The sequence below is a fragment of the Festucalex cinctus genome, chromosome 6, assembly GCF_051991245.1.
Source record: "Festucalex cinctus isolate MCC-2025b chromosome 6, RoL_Fcin_1.0, whole genome shotgun sequence".
Lineage (NCBI taxonomy): Eukaryota > Metazoa > Chordata > Actinopteri > Syngnathiformes > Syngnathidae > Festucalex > Festucalex cinctus.
In genome coordinates this window covers 11814036-11828315 of record NC_135416.1, presented here as the reverse complement: position 1 = coordinate 11828315, position 14280 = coordinate 11814036, and the positions used below count along the sequence as shown (strand labels likewise).

At 39.4% G+C, this 14280-nt stretch overlaps 1 protein-coding gene across 2 annotated transcripts in view; it reads right to left on the bottom strand.

The window, feature by feature from the left end:
- The window catches only part of ank2a (ankyrin 2a, neuronal), an 82477-nt gene that overhangs the window by 20407 nt on the left and 47790 nt on the right, over positions 1-14280 (bottom strand). For both annotated transcript variants that reach the window (XM_077524826.1, XM_077524827.1), the window contains 6 exons: positions 4863-12443; positions 4299-4376; positions 3760-3891; positions 3055-3195; positions 2757-2967; positions 2137-2215 (listed from right to left, as the gene is read on the bottom strand). In XM_077524826.1, the coding sequence (XP_077380952.1) occupies positions 2137-2215; positions 2757-2967; positions 3055-3195; positions 3760-3891; positions 4299-4376; positions 4863-12443 (8222 nt within the window). The remainder of the gene's footprint in view (positions 1-2136; positions 2216-2756; positions 2968-3054; positions 3196-3759; positions 3892-4298; positions 4377-4862; positions 12444-14280) is intronic.

Genomic DNA, 14280 nt, shown 5'->3' with positions numbered 1-14280 from the left:
CTCTAAAGTGTACTTTGGTCTTTCCACCAAGTTAAATATAACTGGTTTGCTTAATTGTATTGCTGATACACTGCTATCTATCTTTTCAGATAGTGTGTGAAATTTGTGTTCTGAATAAATATTTGCTTCTGTTGATTCTTTCATCCCACTAGAATCTACACAATCTGTGTTTTTTCTTAAATCTGTTAGGCAAGTATGAGGATTATATGTTGATGGTTGTAAAATATGTTGAGGTGTCATCTTGGAAAACCAATAATCTAGAAAGGATTCGTTACTTTCTTTGTTTTCCTCAAGGTCTTGAACACTACACTGAAATAACATTTGTTTTTCATTTCCATACTTTTTGCCTCCTTTATCAATTATTTCATCACTGATTCTTTCCAATGATTCCGTATTGAGGTTATTCTTATCATAAGATTCAACCTGATGCGATGAAGGCACATAATACTGGAGATCAGATTTGCGTATTGAATGTGACATATTTTGTAACAAATAAGCATTTGATGTTTGGCAATTGTCATGTTGTTGATAAGTATTATCTAAGGACAATTTTCCTTCCAAAGTGTTAACCTTAACCAGCTCTGTGTAGTGTTGTGTCATTTGCGGGAAGGTTGGAGTGTCTCCTGAATACTGTAAAAAATAATCACAATATTGATTCAGAAGTTTGCAACGTGTTGGTTCAGAGAGCAAGATCTCAAGGAATGAGAAACTGCACTGAGAAGTCTGTGACTGTGGTGAAAAGGGGCGACAATCCATATCTGACAATTCATATTCATGATTATTTGTGCCATCATCTTGCAAAGCCTTTCTACTGAAAGAAGATTGCTCAAAAGGCTGCATGTTTGAAGTCAAACTTGGGATTTCTCGCTGGACAAGTACACTGCCAGGTAAAAGTGGACTGTGTTTTGCAACTTGATAGTCAAAGTTCTGTGCAGGTTTATCTGTTCCACCAAATTGTGGTCTACTATCACGCACATTTGAATGATTGGGGTCTGTATTTTTTTCGGTAATTTGGAGTGAAGTACATTTATCAGCGCTTGAAAAGTGTGCCCAAGTAACATCCATTATGGGAAAGTCTCCTGTAAAACCTTTCCTTTTGCTGAGAGGAGAGTCAGGAGACATTGCCCTGTAATCACTGAGTGACATGACAGATTCGGGTGATGAAAGTCTCGGTAAAGTGTCACTCAATGCCCAAAATTCTGCTGGTGATAAGTCATTTTCGTAAGTGTCATAATCTAATGACATGGAAGACGTTTCATCTTGCTCAGATGTCTGTTGGGCATAGATAGGCAGATAAAGGCTGGAAGAGACTGTCTTTGCCCTGTATTTCTCACTGGCTAGACTAATTGAACTACAAATATCAGAGCTCTCAGTTGAGTCACAAGCCATATGAGTGCTTTTACTATCATTCACTAGCTGGTATTTGTCTGTAGCAACAGTGGATTTTACTGTCTGGACTTCATCATCACCAACATCATCATCATCATCATCATCAATGAAGCATATGTTATCCGGAAACCCAACATTATTAACTTGGATTTTTTTATCTTCATTGCTTGATGTAAATGGATCATAGCCCATGTTCACATTAGGCCCCTGTTGGCTCTTGGGATGGCCAGGGAATTCCTTGAAGAATTGGGCTGTCAGTTCATCAACACACTTCTGTATGACTTCACTTTTTCTATCTAAATCTGGGTTTTCTTCAGTTATCGCGAGACTTGCTTGATGAATCTTTGGTGAAGCAACAAACATGCTAAAACCAGAGGTCCCTCTCAACTTTTCTTTGGAGTAACTTAAACTGCCTATCTGGGAACTATAAGATTCATGAATCTCTTCAAAGTCAGTCTCAGCTTGGTCAGACTCAGATAAGATCAGACTAATGTCACTGATTGATCCAGATGACGGTAACTTCAGAGTTTCAGGTGGCCGCTGATCCGCTTTCGCAACAAATGTCCCAGAGATGTTTTGGCTGAATTTCTCATTTACTTTGCACTGACCACTACCATGAAAAGGCTTGGGAACGTGAACTTCAATATTGCAGGACATTTTCTGGTCTTTCACTTTGTACTCGACATCATAAACTCGAGTTGCTTTGCTCTTCATTGCCGCTTCTGTTTTGATGGGGAGCGTACTTACTTGCTCATCCAAGTTGACATAGCACGTACGTTCATGTGAAATTACATCATCTGAAGTCCACAAGTTAGGGTTGAGTTCACTGTAACACAAAGCAGACAGACTTAAATTGTCTTCAATATTTGATATGTAAAATCCATAAACTGTACAATTGGCAAACACATTTGCACAAAAGCTGAAACACTAAGGACAAAACTAGTCTATACACAATACCAGAGCAGCCAATCATCGAGTCTCGATTATTTTAAGATCTGTCCCAAAATGAGTTGATTGACATCAATGATAAGACGTTCCTTTTCAATACTCTTATTGAATACAAGTTAAAATAGTGTCAACCATATAATCTGTACAATTTTGCCAGTGCATTAAAAAAAATATCCATTCAACACCACCAAATAAAAGTTATAGAAAAGGTGGATACACAGGTCGAAGTACCTTCTGCACTCTAATGGAAGAGCATTCACTTGTTTTCTGTCATCACTATATACCACTGACAGAAAAAGATCCACCAAAATGAATTTGTTGTATTATTATTGTTAAACGAACTAATTAATTAACAAAACTAACCTACAAAGATATATGCCACGTACTTAGAAATCAAATAAATAAAATTGGCAATTTACTGTGAAATCTCAAGCTCCTCCAAAAGGTCACCATGCATGCTCTCTGAGTGGGTATGTCCAGCAGGCTCTGCCCATGAAGGAATGTCAAGTAGAGAAGCTACAGAGAGGTCCTCTTCGGAAACAGCTGGGGGAGGTTTGCGATCTGATTCAACCCGTCTTACAATCCTGGGGCTGTCCACATCTTCTTGCACTGAAGACAGAGCCACTGACACTGGGGGGTGGGGTTGTATTTAACAGGATATAAAATTAGTATACTAATTGAAAACCCCTTGACAGAAATAAAATGTCCCCCAGCCACCTTCACTATGGTCCAATGTCTTCTCAATCTCTGCATATGTTCTTGAGGTTTGTTCTTGAATTGACTTGTTCATCTGGGTTTCAATTAGATGTACGATATCCATCCGGTTGATCTTGGTCAGTCGCTTAATCAAGCAATCTTCTGTGGAATTATATCACAATGATTGTCAGAAGCATGCACATGACCTTACAGTATGTTAATGATTAATCGTCTAAATCATTAAAGTCCCTGTAAAGTGAATAAAAGGTCTTAAATAAATCCCCAAGTACTGGTATATAAAGTGATGGTGTTTCCACTGAATACGCTGAAAGCACCCTGCTTGACCTAGCTGTCAGTCAAATATGTTCATTTGTACAAAAAATGCACAAAAGGATGTCAATGTGGTCCACATGCTGAATAACGTCTGCCGCTGTGTTTAATAAACAGCTAACTTTCCCTGAAGTGTGTCTGTTAGGTGGACCCACAACATGAAGCAAGGTGGGGGTAGCTAGTAAACGGTAAACTGCTGTGTGACCCATGTGCAACGCTAGAAATTAGGTGGTGGCAATTGAATGGCCCCAACGCCGTTAAGAAAGAAAACATTGGAATCACTTTACGGGGTCTTTAACGATTCATTTAAAGAAAGTGTTACAATTTTCAATATTCAGAGATGACAAATACTCGTAGTCTGTTTTTTCGACTAAGGCTGAACTACGTAATATGTACCTGTTGCATGTTTGCCTTCCCGTTCAACCCAATGTTGAAGTAAGGCATGGCTCTGCTCTTGAAGTGAATTGGGATTCTGTGTTCTAACTAATTGGATATCATCTTCATTGAATTCCAGTTCCCTTGCCAGCTCTGGAATAATGGACAACAATATAATAAGGAATATTGAGTGGGTTTTTTTCTGACAAAAACAAAAACATGCATTTCAATGTTTTACATAAATAAACATGCACATGATCTATAGCATAGGTCTCAAAATCAGGTTCTCGAGGGCTACAGTCCTGAATGTTTTAGAGGTTTCCATCCTCCAACACACCCGAATCAAATGCTCAAGACCGTTATCATGTTTCTGCAGAGCTTGGTGATGAGCTGATCCTTTGAATCAAGTGAGTTGGAGGAGGGAAACCTCTAAAATATGTCGGACTGCGGCCCTCGTGGACGAGAGTTTGAGACCTATGATCTATATTTGTTAATAATAAAAACAAATATATATTGATACGATCATTAAATTAGGAGAGTCTACACAAATGTCAGCTTACCAGTCCAGCTGAAGCCAAGGAGATCTGCAATGATGGCTAATGTCTCCTCTTTCCTGTCAGCATCATCCTGCCAATCCACTAAAATACCACCACAGTAAAATACAATATTTTTAACTTCCCTTACACATCACATGCTGTCATTACATCTACCAGTGTCATTTTCCTAAGACTATGGCTTTACGGACAGTACCACACCGGAAATTAAATGTGGAAATGTAATGTTGATTGATGAAAAGATAAAGGTTGGATTCATCACTAAAGAGTTTCTAAAATATGATTATATGGTCAAGGTCAGCAGAGGAAAGGTAATATTAGCCAAGCTAAATTAGTATCAGAGATACCAATAGTCTGCATCAAAATAAGCTTGTGAACTAAAACCAACATGACCATTCAATCTTGAGATAGGACACAAACACGGATGAGATGGACAATTAACTCACTAACATGCAAAATACCACAACATGCACACACATGATGGCAGAATGCTCTTACGAAGAAGAAAAGCGTTCTTGCCGCCAGGGAGAAGAACAAGGAATGCAAAAGCCCGTGTCGACCTGGCCATACCTGCCATGCATTCTGGAGTTTGTTCATCGGCGATTCTCTGCATCTGATTTTCCACCATGTCATCGCAGGTAGGCCTAGATTCAAACACATCTACCGTACCAGAAGACGGTTGCACAGCCGTCAAAGGATCCAAATCTAAACTGCTTGAGGTTGGGATGTCGTACGTCAAGATAACAGAATCTGGACTCTTGTGACTTGAGCTGCTGATGTCATCAGTATCCAAAGAAATAGATGATTCGTCAGTCTTGCGGATTTGGATTCCTTTCATCTGTCTTGTTGTGGGGAGAGGTCTAACCGAGGAAATGCTAGATTCATATGTAGGTTGAGCACTGTCAGAACAACTCCTTCGGTTTTTACCTGAGGCTTTACTTGGCCCACCATCGGTTTCAGATCTTGTTCTGCGAATCATGGTTGGGTCTTCTGTCTTGCTATCCAAATCAGGCTGAGAGTTCTTTTGGGATCTTCCCAGTTTTAACTGATTATCCTCCTTTGTTACGCTGCTTTGATTGACAATAGCCTGTGCACCTGAAAAAGACATTTCAATGACCGAGCACTGATCTTCTTCCTCATCCTCATCAGCAGAGGAGTATAATAAATCACAGCTCTGCTTTGGGTATGCTAATGTATCCATGTTTGTGCTTGACTGAAGATCCATGATTGTTGAGTCAAGATAGTTTACGCCAAGGCTTTTGTCATCACCTTGAAGAATGGTTAGCTTCTCCAATCCTGTGGGGGAACCAAGCTGAACTTCTGTTGAGCTACCAAGATCAGCTTCAGAAAGGTGCTTGTCACTCTTGGACTTCTCACATGATGGTGTTAAGAGAGTTCTGGGTTTGGGAGTAGGAACAATTTGCATTGTTGGCTTCTGAAGGATTTCCTCCCCAACGGAATCACTATAGTTGCTTTGCTCTTCCCCGGTCTCCTCTGAGACAACATTGACTGGATGTCCCTCTATTTGAAAAAATGCATGTCCTTCAACATCTTCATCAAAACTTCTTGTCAGATCAATTGCGCCCCCTCTGGTCATTTCAAATAGCTTTCCTTCTTCAAATTGAAATTGATCATGGCTTTTTTCATCACTTGGTGATTGAGCAGGTGATTTATTAAGTGATTTCCTGTCCTCTGTGATTATTTGTGACTCGAATTCTTCCCTCTGTTCGCGTATACTATGAATTGAACCAATAACTGTTTCTGCAACGTTTTTTTCAAAATATTCTTCTGGTGTATCTTGTAAAGAAGATGGAATATCTGGAGCCATTTGAATATCATGATCACTTGTCGGTGATAGTGTATACAGAGATGTATCTCTCTTTGCTTTAGCTTCTTGTTCCATTTCATCAAAGGTTTTGATCCTTGCAGCCATTTTAAACATTTCCTCTTCTGGGGTAAATTGATTGGCTGTGGAATGATCCTCCATGTCATCTTCATGGAATGAGGGGTATTTGTCACCTTCCATTTGTGTGACGTTTTCTGATTCATAGTCATCATTGCATGTATTTGTGTTAAAAGCTAAACATGTTTTGAGTTGTGATGCATAATCTTCATACACAGCTGTACTGGCTTGCAATGTCCTATCTCCAGTGTCCTCTGATTGAGTGGGACTTCCTTCAAGAGAGTCTGGACAAGGAGATTCTCTAGTTGGGCTTGGCTCAATAGAATCAGGGGATTTCTTCGAAGATATATCTTCTATTACCGGACTTGCCTCCAGAGAGTCCTGTGGATAAAGCTCTTTAACTGGTTCATCAAAACTGACAGTGTCAAGGTTGTTTAAATCAACTGGCCTTTGTGGTATAAATGGGCCAGTGGCGCCAAAATTGACATTGCCATATTCATTCATACATTCACCCATTGTTTCATATGGCTTTGTAAATTTCATAGTACTTTCACTGTAGTCACTAAAATATGACTCTACATCAGGAGAAATTGTAGGAGCAGCCTCAACTGTGGATGCCTTGACAATATGAACGTTTTCATGTTGTGGTTCAATTTCTTTATTATCATTGCTCATCTGAGGGGCCACTTTTAGTTCTTCGTAGTCATCACCCAAACTGGAATGAGGAGTCTTATTGCTATCTTCTCTAAAAACAGTTTCATCAAAATGTTTTTGTTCCTTGCCAAATCCAGTCACTTGAGAAGCAAAGGGGTAACTGCCTTTCTCTTTTTCCTTCACAATGATAATTTGTTCAAAATTTTCCTCAATGATCTCCTCTTGCTGTTGTTGAGCTGTCAGAGGACTGTATTCCAGACACTGATCTATGTCCTTTTTCATTATGGACACCAACGCTGACATATCTTTCGCTGCGGGTGACTGGCTATCTGTTTTGCGGCCAATGCGGACTTCTTCAAGTAGTGGTTCATCAATTGTGATGTCGTGATTATCGGCCACTGCAATTTCTTCATAGTCCTCTACCAAACTGGAACAAGATGTTCTAATCTTATCAGAGACAAATGGGTGACTGTCTTTTCCCTTTTCCGTTATTAAGATAAATTGTTCCAAAATTTCCTCAACTATATTCTCCTGTGGTGGTTGATCTGGTACAGTCCTTGTTTCTAGAATTTGATCCATGTCATTTTTCATTGAGGACACCAATCCTGACATATCTTTCACTGCTGTGGGTGTCTGGCTTTTGTTTTTCTTAGCAATATGATCTTCTTCAAGTAGTGGTTCATCAATTGTGATTTCTTTATTATCATTGATAATTTGAGGGGCCACTGTAAGTTCCTCATAGTCATCATCCAAACTGGAATGAGGTGTCTTATTTCTGTCTTCTCTTGTATCAGATTCTTCAAAATGTTTCTGTTTTATGTCGAACACAGCCTCATCAGAATCAAACAGGCGATTGTCTTCTTCTATTCCCTTTATTAGGATAATTTGTTCAAAATTGTCCTCAATTATATTCTCTTGTGGTGGTGGTTGCTCTGGTACAAATCTTGTTTCTAGACTTTGATCCAAGTCATCTTTCATTATGGACATCAACCCTGCCATATCTTTCACTGCTGTGGGTGCCTGGCTATTGGTTTTCTTGTCCTTATGAACTTCTTGAAGTAGTGGTTCAGCAATTATGATTTCTTCATTATCGTTGTTCATATGAGGGGTCACGGTAAGTTCCTCATAGTCATCGCCCAAACTGGAACGAGGTGTCTTATTTCTGTTTTTTATATCAGTTTCTTCAAAATGTTCCTGCTCTATGTCGAACACAGCCTCTTCAGAAGAAAATGGGTGACTGTCTTTCTCTATTCCCTTTGTTAGGACAATTTGATGAAAATTTTCCTCAGTTATATACTCTCGTGGTAGTTGTTCTGGTACAAACCTTGTTTCCAGACTTTGATCCAAGTCATCGTTCATGAAGGACACCAACCCTGATATATCTTTCACTGCTGTGTGTGCCTGGTCTTTGGTTTTGTTGCCAATATAGACTTCCTCAAATTGTGGTTCATCCATAAGAATTTTTTCATTGTAATTGTTCATATGATGGGCCACTGTAAGTTCCTCATAGTCATCGCCCAAGCTGGAACGCGGTGTCTTATTTCTGTCTTCTCTTTTAACAGTTTCTTCAAAATGTTTATTTTCCATGTCGAACACAGCCTCATCAGAAGCAAACGGGCGATTGTCTTTCTCTATTCCCTTTGTTAGGATAATTTGTTCAACTTTCTCCTCTATTATATTCTCTTGTGGTGGTTGTTCTGGTACAAACCTTGTTTCCAGACTTTGATCTAAGTCAACTTTCATGAAGGACACCAACCCTGACATGTCTTTCACTGCTGTTGGTGCCTGGTGTTTGGCTTTCTTGACAATGTGGAATTCTTCAAGTAGTGGTTCATCCATTATGATTTCCTCATTATAATCATTCATGTGAGGGGCCACTGTAAGTTCTTCATAGTCATCGCCCAAACTGGAAAGTGGTGTCTTATTTCTGTCTTCTCTTTTATCAGTTTCTTCAAAACGTTTATGTTCCATGTTGAACACAGCCTCATCAGAAGCAAATGGGCGATTGTCTTTCTCCATTCCCTTTGTTAGGACAATTTGTTCAAAATTTTCCTCTATTATATCGTCTTGTGATGGTTGATCTGGTACAAACCTTGTTTCTAGACTTTGATCCAAGTAATCTTTCATTATGGACACTAACCCTGACATATCTTTCACTGCTGTGGGTGCCTGGTGTTTGGCTTTCTTGCCAATTTGGAATTCTTGTTCGTTCGTTCGTTGTTCATCCATTATGATTTCTTCATTATCATCGTTCGTCTGAGGAACCACTGTAGTTTTGTGATAGTCATCTCCCAAACTGGAATGAGATGTCTTATGTCTGTCTTCTCTTATAACGGTTTCTTCAAAATGTATCTCGCCTGTGCTGAAATCACCCTCATCAGAAGCAAATGGGTGAATGTCTTTCTGTATTCCCTTCGTTAGGATGATTTGTTTAAAATTTTCTTCAATAATATCCCCTTGTTGTGGTTGATCTGTTACAGGACCAGATTCAAGACATTTGTCTATGTCCATTTTCATTATTGACACCAACTCTGACATACCTTTCACTGCATCGGGTGCTTGGTAATCTGTATTCCTGCCAATGTTTGAAAGTGGTGGTTCATCACTTGTGACATCTTCATTATCATTGTTCACCTGAGGGGCTATGAGGCTATAAGGACTTGAAGTATCAAGTCCTTCATAGTCCTCTCCTGAACTGGAACCAGATGTCTCATGTCTGTATTTTGTTATATTAGTTTCTTCAAAGTGTTTCTGTTCCGTGCCAAATACAGCCACATCAGAAGCAAGTGGGTGTATGTCTTTCTCTTTCCCCTTTGTGAGGATAATTTGTTCAAAATGCTCCTCAGTGATATTCTCTTGTGGGGGTTGTTCTGTTACAGGTGTAGTTTCTAGACACTGATGCATGTCAGTTTTCATTAAGGACACCAACCCTGAAATATCTTTCACTGTTGCAGGTGGCTGGTAATCTGTTTTCCTGCCAATGTGGACTTCTTGAAGTCGTGGTTCCTCAATTGTGAGTTTTTCAGTTTCATTATCATATTGTGAAAACAGTGCATTGCTTCCATGATCACTTGTTGAATACTGTTTTTCTTCAATATTTAATACTTCATCCTGAAAGCAGGACGGTATCTGATTGTTCAGTTGCAGCATCCCTGCAACTTCGTTGTCGTTCTGTCCAACACTCAAATGATGTGTCCTATTTTGATCTTGTCCAGAAACGGTTTCTTCAATTTTTATTTTCAAATTATTCTGTTCCTCTGGCCAACCAGGCATTGGCCTGGCCTCTAGGAACTGATCATTGTTGTCTGATAAAAGCCCAGATTTCCTTTTTGCATGTTTTGATTTTTTACATTCACTCTCTGCTTCCTCAGCTTCCATTGATACTGACTGGTCTTTCATTCTTTTATGATCAGTTTCTTTTTCTGTACCAAACTCTATACTACCAGATGAAAATGTGCAGATATCTTTTTCTTTTTTCTTCATTAGGATAAATTGTTCAAAATTTTCCTCCATAATAATCTCTTGTGGTGTCTGATTTGGTACAGGCTTGCTTTGTATATAGTGATCCAAGTCTGTTTTCATCAAGGACATCATTCCTGACATATCTTTTGCTGATGTGGATGCCTGCTTATCTGTTTTGCTACTAATGTGGACTTCTTCCATTACTGGTTCCTCAACTGTCATTTCTTTAACTTCATTATCATTGCTCATCTGATGGGTAACAGCAAATCCTTCATCAATCATTTGATTATCAATAGGAGAAATTGTTTCCCTAAATGAACTGCAGATTGGTAGTTGACCAGCCAAAGACTCTTCATCAGATCCCTCCATCTTAAAGCTCATATCTAAGGCTGTGGATGTTTGCTTGAACAGCTGGTATTCAGGACTTTCTTCAAGTTCAGCTTTTATGTCAGCACTAAAATCCTCAGAAGGCCTGCGGTCAGGGCTTATCTGCAGATCTTCAGATAAAGTAATACCGTTGCTTGTAGACTGCTCGTGCATCATTCCCCAGCCCCTTTCCGTTAATAGTTCTGTCTGAGGACAAGTCCTCCCCTTGTCACGCTGAATTGCATCAGCATTGTCTACCTTGTTTCCAAAACAAACATCATCTGACATGAACTCTCCTGTATCAAGGGACTTGTAATGTGTAGTTTGAATTTGGGATTTCGCTTCCTGTGTGCTTGCAACTTCTTTGAAAGCAGCTGCTTCTGGTGTTGAAATACTTGGAGAAGCAAGGGAGTTGGTCTCAAAAATCCCATCTTGACTTTTCGAAGGCTCGTACCCAAGCTGGAATGCTTCCGTTAGTTCCTTAACAGACATACTGTGCTTTTCAAAAGGCTCAGTTGACTTTCTGCTTTCACCTGTATCATCACAAAATGTGACCGTCTTTCCAACATTTGCATCCGAAATTAGTAGTGATTCCCTTGAGGTATCTTTAAGTATGCCTGTTGGAACATTTCCATGGTCTGTTTTGTCATTTCTCTGAAAGTCATTCGCATAATGGGGAACTCTGAGTTGCCGACTTTTAGGTTTTGGTGGTGATTTTGGACTTTGGTCAGTCTCCGTTTTCTCTTCAAAATCAAAATCCCTTGAATCACAAGACCCCAATGCTTTGTGCTCAAAAAGCCCTGATTTATTCTTTGAAGGGTCCTGGCCAGTCTGAAATGCTTTCATCAGCTCCTTAACAGACATAGTCTCTTCTAATCTTTCTGTCTGAGATCTGGGAGATTTTGGAACGCTGGGGAGCTGTGGCATTTCACTTTCCATTTTTGTTTTTGTCAGGGACGATTTTGAAATCTGTACCTGAGCATGTTTTTGGCCTTCCTCCTCTTCAACTTTGTTTTGTAAGGCTTTAACCCGGTCCTTTATTGATCCTATGGGTGTCTCAACTACACGAGGAGAAGCTGGCGGATCTACCGCTGGTGTAAAAACAAGGCCACTCTCATTCAGAACAGCATCACCATCTAAAGACTCTTCAGAGCTCATCCTTTCCATCTCTCCCTCAGAGCTACTATATCCAGAACGTTCTCTGCCTCGTAGCTTCCTCCTAATAGGTTTCTTGATGTCAGGGGGCCTTCGTTTACCATCAGACTTCACAATAAGCTGTTTACTAGTTTCTTGGCCAAGCTCCTCTTGAGAATCATCTATCAATACAGCTTTCTGTTCCAAATTTTTGTCTATGCCAATGGATGACTCCATGCATGCCATGCGCCTGTCCTCTGTGGCAAATCTGCTAGAAGTGCTCTCTGTCGCAACATTCTTTGCTTCAAGTGACTCAAGGACGGATAACCTCTTTGCTTTTCTTGTACTATCCTCTTGCATTTCCTCTTTAGTGTTACTAATCCGGTTACTCTGAATCCCTCCAACTTTTCTGCATCGCTCTTGGAGTTCATAGGTGGCAAGAGTTTCCTTTTCTTCATTCCACCCAGAACCATCTACCTCCACATTTTTCAAGTGATCTAGTTGCTCAGAATTCAAAACAGGGATTTTTATGTCTGACATGTCAGAGAGAAGATCCGGGCTTGCAAGAGTTGCAGGGTCAAGAGGTTGACTTGTTTTCAGTGAGAATGTCTCCATTGATTCAGATTCATCATCTTCAGTTAAAAAAAAAATTCATCAACCAAAAAGGGTAAATGACACAGGGGACAAATGAAGTGGGGAGGAGAGACATCAGAAAACTTTGATCAAGACAATGCTGTTAAAATCCAGACTGAGTTCAGATATCAAGGTAGGACGGATAGGACAGAGAAGAAGGAAGTCTTCAGAGACCAAAAGATGAAAAAAAAAGACCAAAAAACAGGTAAAAGTGATCCAGAAGAGTTTTAGGTGAGTAGAGCAGCAATAGCATAAGCAAAGCCAAGAGAAGTAATTTAGAATGCCTTTGATAACCATTGATAATAATTGCAGTGTCCCTACAACGTGAGCGGAAATGGAATGCAACAAAAATTAAATTGCGTAACAGAACAAAAACAAACAACAAAGAAAACAACCAAACATTGTATGGAACAAAGGAAAGGATGAATACGTGACAAACACAAAAGTCTCAAGATTGCTATTGACACGTGGCGTCATGTCTGGACACAAAAAAAGTACTAAAGCCTATTAGAATAAAAGTTTTTAGTAACATTGAGCTGCATTTGACTACTGTTGTTATTTTGTGAAATAATAAATAAATAAAAACTTAGACACAGATGACACATCATAAAATAAAATAGCTAATCAAAAAACAAAACTGCTGTGTGAGGTGAGTAAAATTAATTGAGCTACGCAGCCTTTATACTTAAGTTATGATAAAATGTGACTATGGGCGTAATTTACAGTGCCGTAGATGAAATGTAACTGAATAAACAGTAAATAAAACTTCGAATTTATTGGATAAAGAGGGTCAAATTAAAATTATATTTAAAATAATTCTGTAAGACAACATATTTTTCTTAGCACTTTCTGTACTGAGCAAAACAAATTTGTTCTTAATTCCTAATGTTGCACTATTGAAAATAATAGGCTACTGTTATTTTTGAGGAAAGGTCAAGCTCAAATTTCTTGTAATCTAAATTTACGTGAGTACAATTCAAAGATCTTAAAAAATGAAAGAGGGGAAGGGAAGCGAGAGAAAGAGCCAATATGGAGGAATTAGAGAAAAAGGGAAATGCACAGCCAGAGCGTAGCTACCAGTAACGATATGTTAGGACAGCAAAGTAACACAGCAAGGGTAATTCAAATTTTAAGTAACACATCAAACAGTGCATATCTTGACATATACATGTTTTCTTTGGCTAACACTTGTACTTTACAACCTTTATGATCAGTTATCATCATTGTCTTCATCATGTTTATATAATATGCTATATAATATGAAACTGCAAATGAAAAGCACATGTCCAAATTTAGAATGATTCCAAAAAGATCACATATAACCTTGCCTCACAGTTCTGAGGACACGGGTTCGAGCCCAGGCTCCGACCTTCCTGGGTGGAGTTTGCATGTTCTCCCTGTGCCCGCGTGGGTCTTCTCCGGGTACTCCGGTCTCCTCCCACATTCCAAAGACATGCATGGCAGGTTAATTGGGTGCTCCGAATTGTCCCTAGGTGTGCTTGTGTGTGTGGATGGTTGTTCGTCTCTGTCTGCCCTACGATTGGCTAGCAACCAGTCCAGGGTGTACCCCGCCGACTGCCCAAAGCCAGTTGAGATAGGCTCCAGCACCCCCCACGACCCTTGTGAGGAATAAGAGGTCAAGAAAATGGATGGATGTATAGTCATAAAAACACAAACGGGATACTGAATATTACCCGGTAGTCATGTTACATAAATGACAGAATATCTATATTTATTGTTACGTTTGTGTTCAATTATACATTACTTCTAAAACCGCATCAATCAATACCAAACGTTAGCATGCTATTCATTGTTTTGATAGCATTAAGCTAAGTC